This window comes from Geotrypetes seraphini, chromosome 13 (assembly GCF_902459505.1).
Source record: "Geotrypetes seraphini chromosome 13, aGeoSer1.1, whole genome shotgun sequence".
Taxonomy (NCBI): Eukaryota; Metazoa; Chordata; class Amphibia; order Gymnophiona; family Dermophiidae; genus Geotrypetes; species Geotrypetes seraphini.
Window position 1 is genome coordinate 62,666,469 of NC_047096.1, and position 15,221 is coordinate 62,681,689.

At 48.3% G+C, this 15,221-nt stretch overlaps 1 protein-coding gene across 7 annotated transcripts in view; it reads right to left on the reverse strand.

Annotated features, from left to right (window-relative positions):
- Nucleotides 1–15,221, reverse strand: part of FBXO47 (F-box protein 47) — a 137,234-nt gene that overhangs the window by 34,140 nt on the left and 87,873 nt on the right. For all 7 annotated transcript variants that reach the window (XM_033918340.1, XM_033918341.1, XM_033918335.1 and 4 more), the window contains one exon: nucleotides 1,039–1,181. In XM_033918340.1, the coding sequence (XP_033774231.1) occupies nucleotides 1,039–1,181 (143 nt within the window). The remainder of the gene's footprint in view (nucleotides 1–1,038; nucleotides 1,182–15,221) is intronic.

Genomic DNA, 15,221 nt, shown 5'->3' on the forward strand with positions numbered 1-15,221 from the left:
CGTCGGGAGCAGCATGGGGCATTCAGAGCAGTTCCCTGTGCTAAAAAACGCTATCATGGTTTAGTAAAAGGGGAGAGGGTATATTTGTCTATTTTTGTATCGTTGTTACTGAGGTGACATTGCATATTTTAAAGTCATCTGCCTTAACCTCTTTGAAACTCCCCCGAATATAAATGATAATTAACATTTTCTCTGTGTACAGTGTGCTTTTTAAAATTTTTTATTGTTGGTAGATCATTTTGACTTGGTTATTTTAAAAGTAGCTCGCAAGCCAAAAAAGTGTGGGCACCACTGCCTTATATTATCTATCTCAATGACATCAGGCCATGATGAATCCTCAGTTTTACTCACTAATAACAATTCTGTTTTGGTAAGTTTCAAAATCAATTTATGGCAAACCATCCATTCATTCACCATCCATTCATTCATGCAAACATAATGTCAATTTATTTATCAATTCATTTTGCCAATCAAACATTAGAAAGAAAAACTGATTATCATCCACATATAAATAGTAGCTGACATCCAGACCTTGAAATACATCTCTCAGAGTTACTATAAAGGTTTTTAAAAAGTGCTGATAAAGCAGATCCCTGAGGAACCCCTAAACAAACTTTGATGATGGAGATAAGGGAGCAATGCTGGAAGGTAAGAGAAAAGAGAGAGAAAGGAAGGATGGAGTGATATCATAAATGCATACTATGATTTATCATGCAATTAAATTATTTTGATTCCAGGATTAATTTCAAATTTTAATCATTGCCTACCTCTAGCAATGAAGTGGTAAATTATTAGTGATGCAACTATTTAACATACTCATTAAACCACAGTACTTGTACTGAATCTGAATTTGGCTCAATATGTGGGAGTTAATCCCCTTAACAAAACTCAAAGCAGCAGAAGTAAAAAAAAAAAACCAACCCAACAAAAAACCCAAAAAACAGGAAGATGAGAATGGCTCTGGGCCTGAGATAATGCAAATGTTGTTCACTACCAGCTAAATATTTAGCATAAACCCCAAACCAGTTCTCTACTTACCAAAGCTAGAAAGACCACAAGCCTGGCCAGTTCAATGGCCCGCCCATTCACAGCTTTACTGGCCATGAAGGTAAAGCAGATGCTGTTTCCACTCAGGATAAGGAGACGGGCATTATTCTCTAGAAGCCACTCATGGGGCACCACTGTCATCCCATAACACAATACAAGAATTATTTCATTATTGCACAAAATACAATTCAGTAAATTTAATGTATATGCTATATATTCTAATATTGATATTCTATATACTGCTGCCTATTCTCATGTCTGACCTCAATTTAAACTTTTCATCTTTGTCATTTCTCTCCTTCAAGGCATAGCTACATCATATTTTCACTCTCTCTCAACCTATTGTATCTCTTCATGGTTTTCTTCTTACTAACCATGTTATTGTTCCTCTGCGCAGTACTCCTCTACAGTAGTGTGCCTATATTTAGGCAACTATTCTATAAAGAAAAGTAGGCACTTACTTTCCTTTATAGAATACTAGTGTGATAGGTGAAATATAGTAGAATCCTACTCAACTAAACGGGGAAAAAAAAATCATCTCCCATGCTGACCTGACAACCCCTGAAGTAGCAGCAGTTCCTGACCCTACAACCTCCCAGCCCCCGAAGCAGCAGTGGCAGCTGGTCCTGACTCTATAACCCCACCTCCCTTCTTCTAGCTCCCAAAGCAGCAGTGTCAGTCGGTCCTGACCTGAAAATCCTTCTCCTTCCCCTGAAGCAGCAGCAGCAGCTGGTCAGCAAAGACAGCGCTGCAATCAGGCTGCTTGCACCCAGCCCTGGAAGGGCCTTTCCACTGCCATGTCACTTCTGACCCTGCCAGGGCTGGCCACAAGCAGCCTGTTTACAGCGCTGCTTCTGCTAACTGGCTGCCGCTTTGAGAGAGCAGCAGGTAAGAAATACTAGACCGGGAGGGGGGGACCAAAAGAGTGGAAGGGGGAAGAAGCGACATGGATGCTGGATTTGCAGGGTGAAGGGGAGGGGAGATGGATGAATGCTGTACCCATAAGTTGTATGTGGTAGGGTGGTGGGGAAAGAGAGAAGGGGGAGAAGGTAACCCAGAACAGAAAGGAGGGTGGGAAGGGAGGAACAGATTCTGGACCTACAAGTGGGGGTGGAGGGTTAATAGAGAGAGGAAGAGACAGTGACTCAGACCAGAAAGGTGAGTTGGGTCCTGGAAGGGAGTTCTTCTCTGGGGATGTGCCTCCTGCGGATCCCCAGTCCTGGAAGACTCGGAGGAGGCTGAGCCTGAGGCTCCTGCCCCTCCCCTATATCTTCCGTCACACGTAGGACATGGACGCTCCTCAGCCATCCATCCAGTGCAAACCTGGCATGATATAGGGGTAAAAAGGCCTCAGGAATCCATCCCAGTCAATTTTGAGCAAAATCAAGGGGTTTTGAGGCAGATGGAGGCAAAATAAAAAAGATTGTTTAAAATCTAATATGGCCACCAGAAAAATTGCACCAAAAATGGCCCGTTGAGACCTCTCTGGAGGAAAAAAAAAATTACTGGGAAAGGGGTTTTGGAGTTGGGGTACCTGGGCTCTGGGGTCAGAAACCCTGAAAATAAAGAGAGATTAGGTTCTTACCTTGCAATATCCTCTCGCACCGATGATGTGTCTCCAGGGGCTTCTGCCCAGGAGGGTAGGGTTAGAACAGTTGTTGTAGTTGGTGATTCTATCATTAGGCATGTAGTTAGGTGGGTGGCTGGTGGGCGTGAGGATTGCCTTGTCACTTGCCTGCCTGGTGTGAAGGTGATAGACATAGATAAGATTTTAGATAGTGCTGGGGACGAGCCAGCTGTCTTGGTACATCTAGGTACCAATGACATAGGAAAATGTGGGAGGGAGGTTCTGGAAGTCAAATTTAGGCTCTTAGGTAGAAAGTTGAAATCCAGATCCTCCAGGGTAGCATTTTCAGAAATGCTCCCAATTCCACGCACAGGAACCAAGAGGCAGGCAGAGCTCTGAAGTCTCAATGCGTGGTTGAGGCGATGGTGCAGGGATGAGGGATTTAGATTTGTTAGGAACTGGGCAATCTTCTGGGAAATGGGGAGCTTGTTCCGAAAAGATGGACTCCACCTTAACTGGGATGGAACTAGGCTGCTGGTGCTAACATTTAAAAAGTAGATAGAGCAGCTTTTAAACTGAGATGCGTGGAAGGCTGACAGTCGCCTAGGACTGGATGGTTCGTTGTGAGGTATCCTTGAAGGATACTATTGAAACAGGATATTTAGAAGTCCCAGTAGAGAGGTTTAAATAATGGTGAAAGAAAGTCAGGAGGATTTAAGAAGAAGGCAGAGTAAAACTCAAATTTTCCTTGTCTTCTCAGCAGCCTGTAGTTACAAGGAAAAAACCACAATTTGAAGTGTCTGTATACAAATGCTAGAAGCCTAAAAAAATAAAATAGGAGAGTTAGAGTATAAAGCATTGAATGATGAGGTAGATATAATAGGCATCTCGGAGACCTGATGGAAGGAGGACAATCAATGGGACACTGGGTACAAATTATATCACAAGGATAGAGTAGATCAAAATGGAGGGGGGTTTACGCTAAATGTTAAAAAACATTCTGCATAACATAGATAGCAGTGTGGAATCCATATGAATAGAAATTCCATGTGTGAAGGGAAGGAATATAAAGGTAGGGTTATGCTACCTGGGTCTTGTGGAAATTTCTGCCGTTGACGTGGGAGTGCACCCGGAGCCCTGGTTGTCCAGTGTGGGGCACTGGTGCCAGATAGCACAGTTACTTACCGTAACAGGTGTTATCCAGGGACAGCAGGCATATATTCTCACATGTGGGTGACGTCATCTACGGAGCCCCGATGCGGACAGCATTTCAAGCAAACTTGATTGAAGATTCAAGCTTGCTGGCTGTACCACGCATGTGTGCCTCCTGCTCCACTAGAGGGCGCATCCCCTCCTTGTGGTCTCCAGTTCACATATCCAGCAAAGAAGCCAACCCCGGGGAGGTGGGCGGGTTGTGAGAATATATGCCTGCTGTCCCTGGATAACACCTGTTACGGTAAGTAACTGTGCTTTATCCCAGGACAAGCAGGCATGATATTCTCACATGTGGGTGACCTCTAAGCTAACTGATAAGGGATGGAGGGAGGTTGGCAATTCAAGAAAATAGGTTACGTAAGACCGATTGGCCAAACCGGCCATCGCTCCTGGACAGTGTATCCAGGCAGTAGTGTGAGGTGAAAGTATGAACCGAAGACCACGTGGCAGCCTTGCAGATATCCTCGATAGGCGTGGACCTGAGGAAAGCTATCGAAGCTGCCATCGCTCGGACCTTATGTCCCGTAACTCGACCGTTCAGCGCGAGACCAGCCTGAGCGTAGCAGAAAGAAATACAAGCAGCTAACCAGTTGGACAGGGTGCGCTTGGAAACTGGGCGCCCCAACCTGTTGGGGTTGAAGGACAAAAACAACTGGGGGGCCGTCCGATGAGATTGGGTGCGTTGGAGGTAGAAGGCCAACGCCCGCTTGCAGTCGAGAGTGTGAAGCGCCACCTCTCCGGGATGAGAGTGGGGCTTGGGGAAGAACACAGGTAGAACAATGGACTGGTTGAGATGAAAATCAGACCCCTCCTTAGGCAAAAACTTAGGGTGAGTGCGGAGGACCACCTTGTCATGGTGGAATACCGTGAAAGGTGGGTCCGCCACCAAGGCCTGCAGCTCGCTAACCCTCCGAGCAGAAGAGAGAGCGAGTAGGAAGATCACTTTCCAAGTGAGGAACTTAAGATGACACTTATCCATAGGCTCAAATGGGGATTTCATCAGTTGAGCTAGAACCACATTGAGACCCCAAACCACCGGAGGCGGTTTGAGGGGAGGATGAACATTCAGGAGCCCCTTCATGAAACGGGAAACTAAGGGATGGAGTGAAAGGGCCTTCCCTTCCAGGGGCTGATGAAAGGCAGCAATGGCGCTGAGATGGACTCGAATGGAATTGGTCTTCAGGCCAGAATGAGATAAATGGAGTAAATACTCCAGAACCAAGTACACAGGGACCGACACCGGGTCCTGGCGGTGAGAGGAGCACCAGGACGAGAATCTAGTCCACTTCTGAGAATAGCAGAGTCTGGTCGAGACCTTCCGAGAAGCCTCCAACACTTCCCTGACCGACTGAGATACGGGGAAGGAAGTCAAGGGGAAAGAAACCAAGCAGTCAGATGAAGAGACTGAAGATTGGGATGTAACAGTGAACCCCGACTCTGAGATAGTAGAGAGGGAAAGACAGGCAGAAGCAGAGGTTCCCTGACACTGAGTTGAAGTAGTAGGGAGAACCAAGGCTGGCGGGGCCATCGAGGAGCGATCAAGATCAGAGTGGCCTTTAGAGATTTTAGATGGACCAGCGTCCTCAGAATCAGAGGAAACGGCGGGAACGCATAGAGGAACTTTCCCTCCCAATCTAGGAGGAAGGCATCGGCCTCGAGACGGTCCGGGGAGTATATCCTTGAACAGAAGAGAGGCAGTTTTTGATTGTCGGGGGAGGCGAACAGATCTATCTGGGGAGTCCCCCACGTGTCGAACACCTGTCGCAGCACCTGAGAATGCAGGGACCACTCGTGTGGCTGGAGGAGGCGGTTGAGCCTGTCCGCCAGGCAGTTTTGTTCCCCTTGGATGTAAACCGCTCGAAGGGAGATGTTTTGGGAGACCGCCCACTCCCAGAGCCATAGAGCTTCTTAGCAGAGGGACCAGGACCCCGTCCCTCCTTGCTTGTTTACGTAGTACATCGCCACCTGGTTGTCCGTACGGACAAGAACCACCCGGTCGTGAAGCAGGTGTTGGAAGGCCACCGCGGCGAGGTAGATGGCCCGGAGTTCCAACACATTGATGTGGCAGCGACGGTCCTCTGCGGACCACAGACCTTGAGTGCGGAGACCGTCCACATGAGCCCCCCCCAAGCGTACTCCGATGAGTCCGTGGTTAGGACCTTGTGGTGTGGAGGGGCGAGAAAGAGCAAACCCTTGGAAAGATTCGAAGAGTCGGTCCACCAACGGAGAGATCTTCGCAAGGAAGGAGTCACTGTCACGTGGCGGTTGATCGGGTCCCGATCCTGTTGCCATTGTGATGCCAAAGTCCACTGTGGTAACCGCAGATAAAGGCGAGCAAGCGGGGTAACGTGGACTGTGGAGGCCATATGGCCGAGGAGCGTCATCATTTGTCGTGCCGAGACCGAGTTCGATCTCGAGACTTGTCGGCTCAGGTTTACCAATGCCTCCCGACGCTGAGGGGGGAGGAAGGAGCGAAGGCGGACCGTGTCCAGCACGGCCCCGATGAATTGTAAGGACTGAGAGGGGTGTAGCTGGGATTTTGGGAAGTTTATCTCGAACCCCAGACACTGAAGAGAAGTGATAGTCTGTTGGGTCGCTGAGATAGCCCCCTCCCTGGTCGAGTCTTTGATCAACCAATCGTCCAGGTAGGGGAATACCTGCAGACCATGGGAGCGTAAGGCGGCCGCGACAACCATGAGGCACTTCGTGAAGACTCGGGGGACAAGGACAAGCCGAAGGGGAGGACCCGATATTGCAGGTGAAGGTCTCCCACCTGAAAACGCAGGAACTTGCGGCAAGCAGGGTGCACCGGAACATAGGTGTAGGCCTCCTTCAGGTCGAGGGAGCAGAGCCAATCGCCCTCGCTGATCAAGGGGTAAAGAATCGGAAGTGAAAGCATCCGGAACTTTTCCCGTACTAGAAACTTGTTCAGGCGTCTCAAGTCTAGGATCGGGTGCACGTCTCCCGTCTTCTTCGGTACCAGGAAGTAACGGGAGTAAAACCCTTGGCCCTTTTGGCGCAGGCGGAGGAGGTCCTGTGCCTCGGAGAGGAGGAGGGGCAACTGCGCTCGGTTTGGAGGGCACGCGCTCGGTGGACTGTTGGGGGGTACCTCTTGAAAGTTGAGCGAGTACCCTGATGAGATCACGCCAAGGACCCATGAGTCCGACGTGATGGCTTTCCAGTGAGGGTAGTAGGCTTGAAGGCGGCCCCCGATGGGGAGGGGGCTCGGTGGAGGTGCGGAGGGGGCCCGCCCCCATCCGCTCATTCTGTCAAAAGGACGGAGATGGCTTCGCCGACGCCGTGGGCTGTGACTTTGGTGGAGCCCTAGAGTGAGCCTGGGGGCGTCACGGCGGTGGTCTGGAAAAGGCCGGTGTGGACTTCTGGAGGTAGCGTCGAGGTAATCCCCGGAAGGGGCGAGAGGTCTGTGGTTTAGGCTTCTGTCGGACGAGAGATGCGAATGAGCGTTCGTGTTCAGACAGCCGTTTCGTAGCAGCTTCGATGGTGTCGTCAAAGAGTTCCTTCCCGACGCAGGGGAGGTTGGCTAGTCGATCTTGCAGGTTGGGGTCCATATCGACGAGTCGTAGCCATGCCAGCCGGCGCATGGCCACCGCGAAGGCTGCGACCCTGAAAGATACCTCGAAGCCGTCGTAAGCGGCGTGGAACAAGTGTAGCCTGAGGTTGGAAAAATCCTCGAGGAGGAGGCTGAACTCTGTCTGGCGAGGGGTGGGTAAGCTCTCCGAGAAGGAGGCGAGCCGCCCAATGAGGTAGGAGGAAAAAGTGAAGGTGTAGTTCAGGACTCTGGCGGTCATCATAGAGTTCTGGTACAACCGGTGTCCGAATTTGTCCAGTGTCCGGCCTTCGCGTCCGGGGGGGACCGCCGCGGACACCCTAGAGGGGAAGAGCTTTTTTCAAAGATGATTCCACCAGCAGGGATTGGTGGGACAGCTGTGGTTGCTCAAACCCCGGGTGAGGTACCGTCCGGTACTTAGACTCCATTTTGGATGGGACCGCCGTCACCATGTAAGGAGTCTCGAGGTTCCTGATAAGGGTCTGCCCGAGTACCGGGTTCAGTGGTAGCCGGAGGGACTCTCGGGGCGTAGAAGGCATGTCCAGCTCCGCCAGGTATTCCATGGAGTACCTTGAGTCAGATTGTAGGTCCAAGTCAAGGGCACGTCCCATGTCCTGGACGAACCTCGTGAAGGATGGTCGATGGGGTCCCGTGGCCCCTTGCGGGGACGGTGACCGAGACCGCCGTTTGGCTGAGAAGGAAGGATAAGCCTCCCTCGAATAGTGGGGCTCTCGCTCGGAATCCCGGTCCAATACTGGAGATGCGCTGTGAAAGTGCTCCGGGGTCGAGGACCTGCGTCGCCTCGAGGAGCCCCTCGGGGATGACGCCGGGGTTCTGGGGACCGACCGGTGCCTGGTCGGGGATCCCTCCCCGGACTCCCTCGGCGAAAGCCTAGGGCCTCGGGCCGGAGCTCCGGACCGAGGGGGAGTCAATAGGAGCTGTGGGTTGGTAAGAGACAGCTCGGTGACCCTTAGCAGCTCCCCCGATCGAGTCGAGGGGGTGCGCCCTCGTACCGGAGGGGAACTCCGGGCTTTCTTAGAGAGGGGTCTCGATTTTTGTTTTGAATGCCTCGAATGCTTCGAATGCCTCGGGGAGGAATCCGATGAAGAGGGGAGGCGACGAGAACGGCGCGGTTTTCCTCGAGGGGTCTCGGCGCGTTGCTCAGGCTGGTCCGGCGCATGCGAGGTCGAGGCCGAGGCCGGTTGAAGGTGAGCCATGGCAGCGGATAGCTCCGTTGTGATCATCGCTCGGAGCAGGTCCTGGAATACGGGCACGGACAGCATCGATGGCATGTCCAAGGCCGCTGTGCTCTCCACCGGGGGTGATCTCGCTTCGGAGCATTCCCGAGGGGTGGAGGCACGTCCCGAGGTCTTCGGGGTTTTTACCGGGGCCGTGGGTAAGGAGTTTCCACTCTGTGCGGCCATTGTCCCCGAGGTTGGCTTCTTCGACAATGTGGAACCTGAGAAGGGAAGAGGGGACTTACCCGGGGCCGAGGACTTATGAGAGCTCGAGGTCTTCGAAGTCGAGTCCCGAGGCGGGGCCGAGATCGAGGCCGGGGCCGATCTCGAGGTCGAGGTCGAGGGTTGATCGGTAGCAAATAGCTCTGCCATGCGGGCCCGTCGTCGGCGGAGCGCCCGCTGTTGAAAAGTTGCACACCAGGGGCAAGTTTCCGTTGGATGGTCGGTCCCCAGGCAAAGGATGCACCAGCGATGCGGGTCTGTGAGAGATAGAAGACGCTCGCACCCGGTGCACTTTTTAAAGCCCGTAATGGGCCGGGACATCCAGGCGGCTGCGGCCAATCAGGCCTCGCGGTCGCGGCAATCCGGGAGCCCCCGGATTGCGAGAAAAAGGCGCGAAAGCGCGATGAGCAGGAAGAAAAATTTTTTCGTTATACACAGCGACTTTTACGAAGAAAAGAAAAAAAAAAAGATAGTAAATCGCGGTGCAAAGAAGGCACTAGGGCAGCGCTAAGAAAAACGTGTCTTCTTAGCACAGCGGAAAAAATCGAACTGGAGACCACTAGGAGGGGATGCGCCCTCTAGTGGAGCAGGAGGCACACATGCGTGGTGCAGCCAGCAAGCTTGAATCTTCAATCAAGTTTGCTTGAAATGCTGTCCGCATCGGGGCTCCGTAGATGATGTCACCCACATGTGAGAATATCATGCCTGCTTGTCCTAATAATAGTGATTCTGGCAGCTAAGTACTGTTTATGCTTTACCTTTTTTTTTTTTTTTTTTTTTTGCTGCTGGTGGAACTGTCTTAGTGGTGGTTTTTTTTTTTTTTTGGGGAATGTGGCTATTTCCTCTGTATTTACAGCACTGCCTTTGTACACAACCGAAGAGCACTGAACTGTTGCATGACTATAAGTGGAGTTTTTTTGACCAATGAAACCAAACTGAGGTTTTTTTCTCCGCTTATTTTTTTGCTTCCTTTGCTCCGTTGCTTTGCTAGGTGTGCTTGGATAGTGTCTGTGCAGGTTGGGTGGTTCCTCTGGGTGTATTTATAGAGTATGAGCTTGTGTATTTAGTGATTTCAATTACCTCAACATTGACTGGTTAAATGTTACATCGGGGAGTGCTAGGGAGGTAAAATTCCTAGATGTCATAAATGATGTCTTCTTGGAGCAACTGGTCCGGGAAACAACAAGAGGGGGAGCTATTTTAGATTTGGTCCTTAGTGGAATACAAGGCATAGTACAGGAGTTAACTGTGTTGGGGCTGCTGAGAAACAGTGATCATAACAGAGTAGACACCGAAGAGGGAGTAGAAAATAAAAAAGGATCTGCAAAAGTTAGAGGAATGGTCTAATGCTTGGCAACTAAAATTCAAAGCAAAGAAATGCAGAGTAATGCATTTGGGGATTAATAATCAGAAGGAACCGTATATGCTGGGAGGTGAGAAGCTGATATGCACGGATGGGGAGAGGGACCTTGGGGTTATAGTGACCGAAGATCTAAAGATGAAAAAACATTGTGACAAGGTGATAGCTGCTGCCAGGAGGATGCTGGCCTATATAAAGAGAGGCGTAGCCAGTAGAACGAAGAAGGTGTTGCTGCCCCTGTACAGGTCATTGGTGAGGCCCCTCTTGGAGTATTGTGTTCAGTTTTGGAGACCATATCTGGCGAAGGACGTAAGAAGACTTGAAGCAGTCCAAAGGAGGGCGACATAAATGATAGGAGGCTTGTGCCAGAAGACGTATGAGGAGAGACTGAGAGCCCTGACTATGTATACCCTAGAGGAAAAGAGGGACAGGGGGGATATGATTCAGACATTCAAACACTTGAAGGGTATTAACGTAGAACAAAATCTTTTCCAGAGAAAAGAAAATGATAAAACCAGAGGACATAATTTGAGGTTGAGGAGTGATAGATTCAAGAGCAATGTTAGGAAACTCTACTTTACAGAGAGGGTGGTGGCTGCCTGGAATGCGCTGCCGAGAGAGGTGGTGGAGAAGAAAACGGTGACTGAGTTCAAAGAAGGGTGGGATGAACACAGAGGATCTAGAATCAGAAAATAATATTAAATATTGAACTAAGGCCAGTACTGGGCAGACTTGCACGGTCTGTATATGGCCGTTTGGGGAAGGATGACCTGGAGAGGGCTACAATGGCTGGGAGGGTGTAGATGGGCTGGCATAGGTTTTGACGGAGATTTCGTCAGTGGGAACCCAAGCACAGTATTGGATAGAGCTTTGGATTCTTGCTCAGAAATAGCTAAGAAGAAAAATTTTTAAAAAAATTTAAATTGAATTTGGTTGGGCAGACTGGATGGACCATTTAGGTCTTTATCTGCCGTCATCTACTAAGTTACTATGATCAACTTTGAGCTGATACCAGGAGTGATGTTGCAAAAGAAATCTAATGTAGAAGCATTTAATTTTCGAAATGGCAACTATGATAAAATGAGGAAAATGGTTAAAAAGAAGATAAAAGGATCAGTTGCAAAGGTTAGGACTGTAAACCAGGCATGGATATATATATATATTTTTTTAACTTATGTTTATTAACAGTGAAAAATACACAGGGTACAATGCCAAACAGCAACGACATAAAAGTGGTCCATTACAAATGGTAAAAAACAAGGACATATAACTAGCCCCCCAGGCAATCACCACCAATAAGACAAATAAGAACAATAAAAGAAGTAAACGGGGGCAACCTAGAGAGGGTCAGAATAGGACACAATAAGAATAGGAAAACCTTAGATCATGGACAGTGACCTTTCACCTTTTTGTTATAGAAGTGTCCCAAAAGGACCATGCAAAGCATACACCACCACACACACACAGCTCCATGCACTCTACTCAGCAGAACACACATACCAGGCATGGATATAATTTAAAAATACCATTGTGGATGCCCAGACCAGATGTATTCCACATATCAGCAAAGGTGGAAAGAAGAGGAAATGAGAGCCGGCATGGTTAAAAGGTGAAGTGAAAGAGGCTATTAGAGCCAAAAAAAAATCCTTTAAAGAATGGAAAAAGGATCCGAATGAAGAAAAAGCACAATAACAGGTGTTATCCAGAGACAGTAACAGGTGTTATCCAGAGACAGCAGGCAGATATTCTCACATATGAGTGACGTCATCCGTGGAGCCCAGTACGGACAGTATGAAAAGTGAACTGTCACTTTAAGTTTCAAGAAACTTCGCGACTGCCCGGACTGTGCATGCGTGACTGCCTTCCTGCATGCCGAGGCTTGCAGCACCTCAGTTCCGTTAGCAAGCTAAGAAGCCAATCAAGAAAGGAGGGAGGGTTGTGAGAATATCTGCTTGCTGTCTCTAGATAACACCTGTTATGGTAAGTAACTGTGCTTTATCCTAGGACAAGCAGGCGGCATATTCTCACATATGGGATTCCCTAGTTCAATGTTTCTCAACCTTTTTAAGTCAAGTACCCCCTAAGCCTAACAAATACCAACCAAGTACTCCCTCATAAGCGCCACCCCAGACCCGCCCAAACTCCGCTCCTAACTCCACCCCCATAATAATAGTACTAATTGTAACGCAATTTCTTCCATCCATTTTTCATATACACACAATATAATTTTAATACATAATGGTAACCACAAAATTAAAAAAACACAAAGCACACTGTATGCACAGAAAATGTTAATTATCATTTATATTCGGTTTTTTTTCCAAAGAGGTCAAGGAAGATGACTTTAAAATATGCTATCAGGACAAATATAGAGCAAAAATAAATTCTCAAAACTGACACATTTTGATCACTAAATTGAAAATAAAATCATTTTTCCTACATTTGTTGCCTTTGAGTCTCTGGTTGCACTTCCTTCTGACTGTGCATCCAATATTTCTTTCTTTCTGCCTCCTGCATGCTTCCTCTCCTCCAGACCTCATTCCATTCCCCAACCAACATCTCTGTCCCTCCATGAGTCCAACTTTTCTTTCTCTCTCCTCCACCCCTATTGGCAACAAGTCTCCCTCGCTTTCTTTCACTGCCCATCTGTCTTGAGAGATCCAGGCATCTCTTCACCCCCTCTACTGCCATATCCAACATTTCTCCCTCTCTCATCCCCCAGATCATGTGCAGAATTTTTCACCACCACCAGCCCCATGGCCATTTCTCCTTCTATCAACCTCTCCAATACCTTGCAACATCTCTCCCTCCATCACTATGTCCAACATTCCTCCCCCTTGCATCCCCTGCAATCTGTCCCTCTGATCCCTCTCCACTACTATATCCAACATTTCTCCCTCTCATCTTTCTATTCTCCATGCATCTCTACCGCACTCCTCTCTCTCTCCATGCCCAATTTTCCTTTCACCATCTCTCGTTCACACTCATGCCCAACATTTCTCCCTTTCTATTCCCTCCCCCCATGTCCCAAGTTAGTGCCCCCTTCCTCTCTCCATTCTGTGTCCCATGTTCATGCCCCCCTTTCTTTCTGTTGAGTTCATGCCTCCTCACTGCCTTCCAGCCTTTGTCCCAAAATTAAGTTGCACTGCCCACACACACCCCTTCTTCCCTCCCCTGAAACCAACCCATGCTGAAGCCTGCCTGCCCTCCACTGAAGCCACCGATTCTTCCCTGCCTGTTGCACCCCTGAAACCGACCTGCACAAAGCCTGCCTGCCCCTACTGAAGCCGCCGATTCCTCCCTGCCTCCCCACCTCCCAGAAGCCACCCGACACGCTCCATCCCCCCCTGCTGTCGCTGCAGCAACTTTGAGCAGGGATGGGTCGGGCACATGTAGCGACTGCACACGGCCGGCCCACAAGCCTTCCCCCTGACGTCAATTCTGACGTCGGGGAGAAGGTTCCAGGCCAGCCAGGCAGCGACTGGCTGGTCAGAATTGACATCGGGGGGAAGGCTTGTGGGCCAGCTGCGTGCAGTTTCTGCACACACCTTGCCCATCCCTGCCCAGAATTGTAGAGGTGGGGGGGGGGGGTGATGTGGCAGGGTAGGCTTCAGAGGTGGAGAAGGTGCAACGGGCGGGGAGGCAGTGAAGAATTGGCGAAGGCGGTGGTGGGCAGGCAGGGAAAGATCCTGGGCGGTGGCCAGCCTGCGTACCGTGTGCTGAGAAACACTGCCCTAGCTTACTACAGAGAGATGGAAGGAGAGTTGGCCTTAAGAAAATAAATTTTGTCTTTAATTATTTTTATTAATTTTTCAAATGACATATCAATATTCACTTGTACAGAAAGTGAGTTAGTAAGGATATGACCTATATCCAATATAAATCATACACAATCCAATAAAAAAACTAAATACAAGAAAATCTTCCATCTAAGTCAACTCAAGTCCTCAAAATGTAGATCCAAGATTTCATTGGAGCGAACAAAGAAATATTATTAGAAAATAAAATACAGACTAAACTGAGAGATAGGCAGATATATAATTATGGAGCTGTTGTTTTCTCTTTATCCAGTCGAGACGTAGCCAGAAAAGCTGTTAATTGTTGTGGTTCAAAGAAAACATATTTAAGTGAACGGTAACAAATAATACACTTGCAAGGATGTCTCAAGTAAAAAGTTGCGCCCAGTGAAGTGACTCCAGGTTTCAGCAACAAAAATTCTCTACGTCGTTTTTGAGTTTCTCTAGAAAGGTCAGGAAACATTTGTATTTTACAACCAAGGAACTCTTTATGTCTATTTTTAAAGAAAAGTCTCAATAATCATGTTTTATCAATAGCGAGAGCTACAGTCAAAATCAATGTGGAGGGTACAACTGTTTCTCTATCTGAGGATTCTAGCAACTCAGAAACATTCAATAATGCTTGATTCGATACTTTAACTTGCATTTGGGCCCCTTCTTTATTTGGCAAGTAGTACACTTGGACAAACGGTGGTAAAGTTTCTTCTGACACTTCTAATATTTCTATCAAATATCTCCTAAGCATTTCCCTAGGAGTAGTCGAAGTCAATCTAGGAAAATTAATTAATCTCAAATTATTATTCCAGGAATTATTTTCAAGTGTCTCTAATTTTCTTCTTAAATTGATATTGTCTTTAATTAGGGACTCCTGTACTTGTTAGGTCATAGAAATTTATTGATCAAGCTTTTGAGTCGTGGTTTTTGAAACAGTCATATCCGCTGATAAATCTTTCAGCTCTCTAGAATGTTGAATCAATTTCCCCTCAATGTAATGGATATTGGGGCTAATAATTCTAGTGAAATTTGTAATCAAGTCCCATAATAAATCTAAAGTCACTTGTGCTGGTTTTTCAAAAGTTGGAAAACTTTGCTGAGTGTAAAAATGCTCACCGTCAGAAGAAGAAAAGTTTCCCTGGTTAGGTATTGGCTGGAATCTTTCACCTCCGATTGCTTATCCTGCCCCGGTTTCTTCTGCAGCTACTCTCTG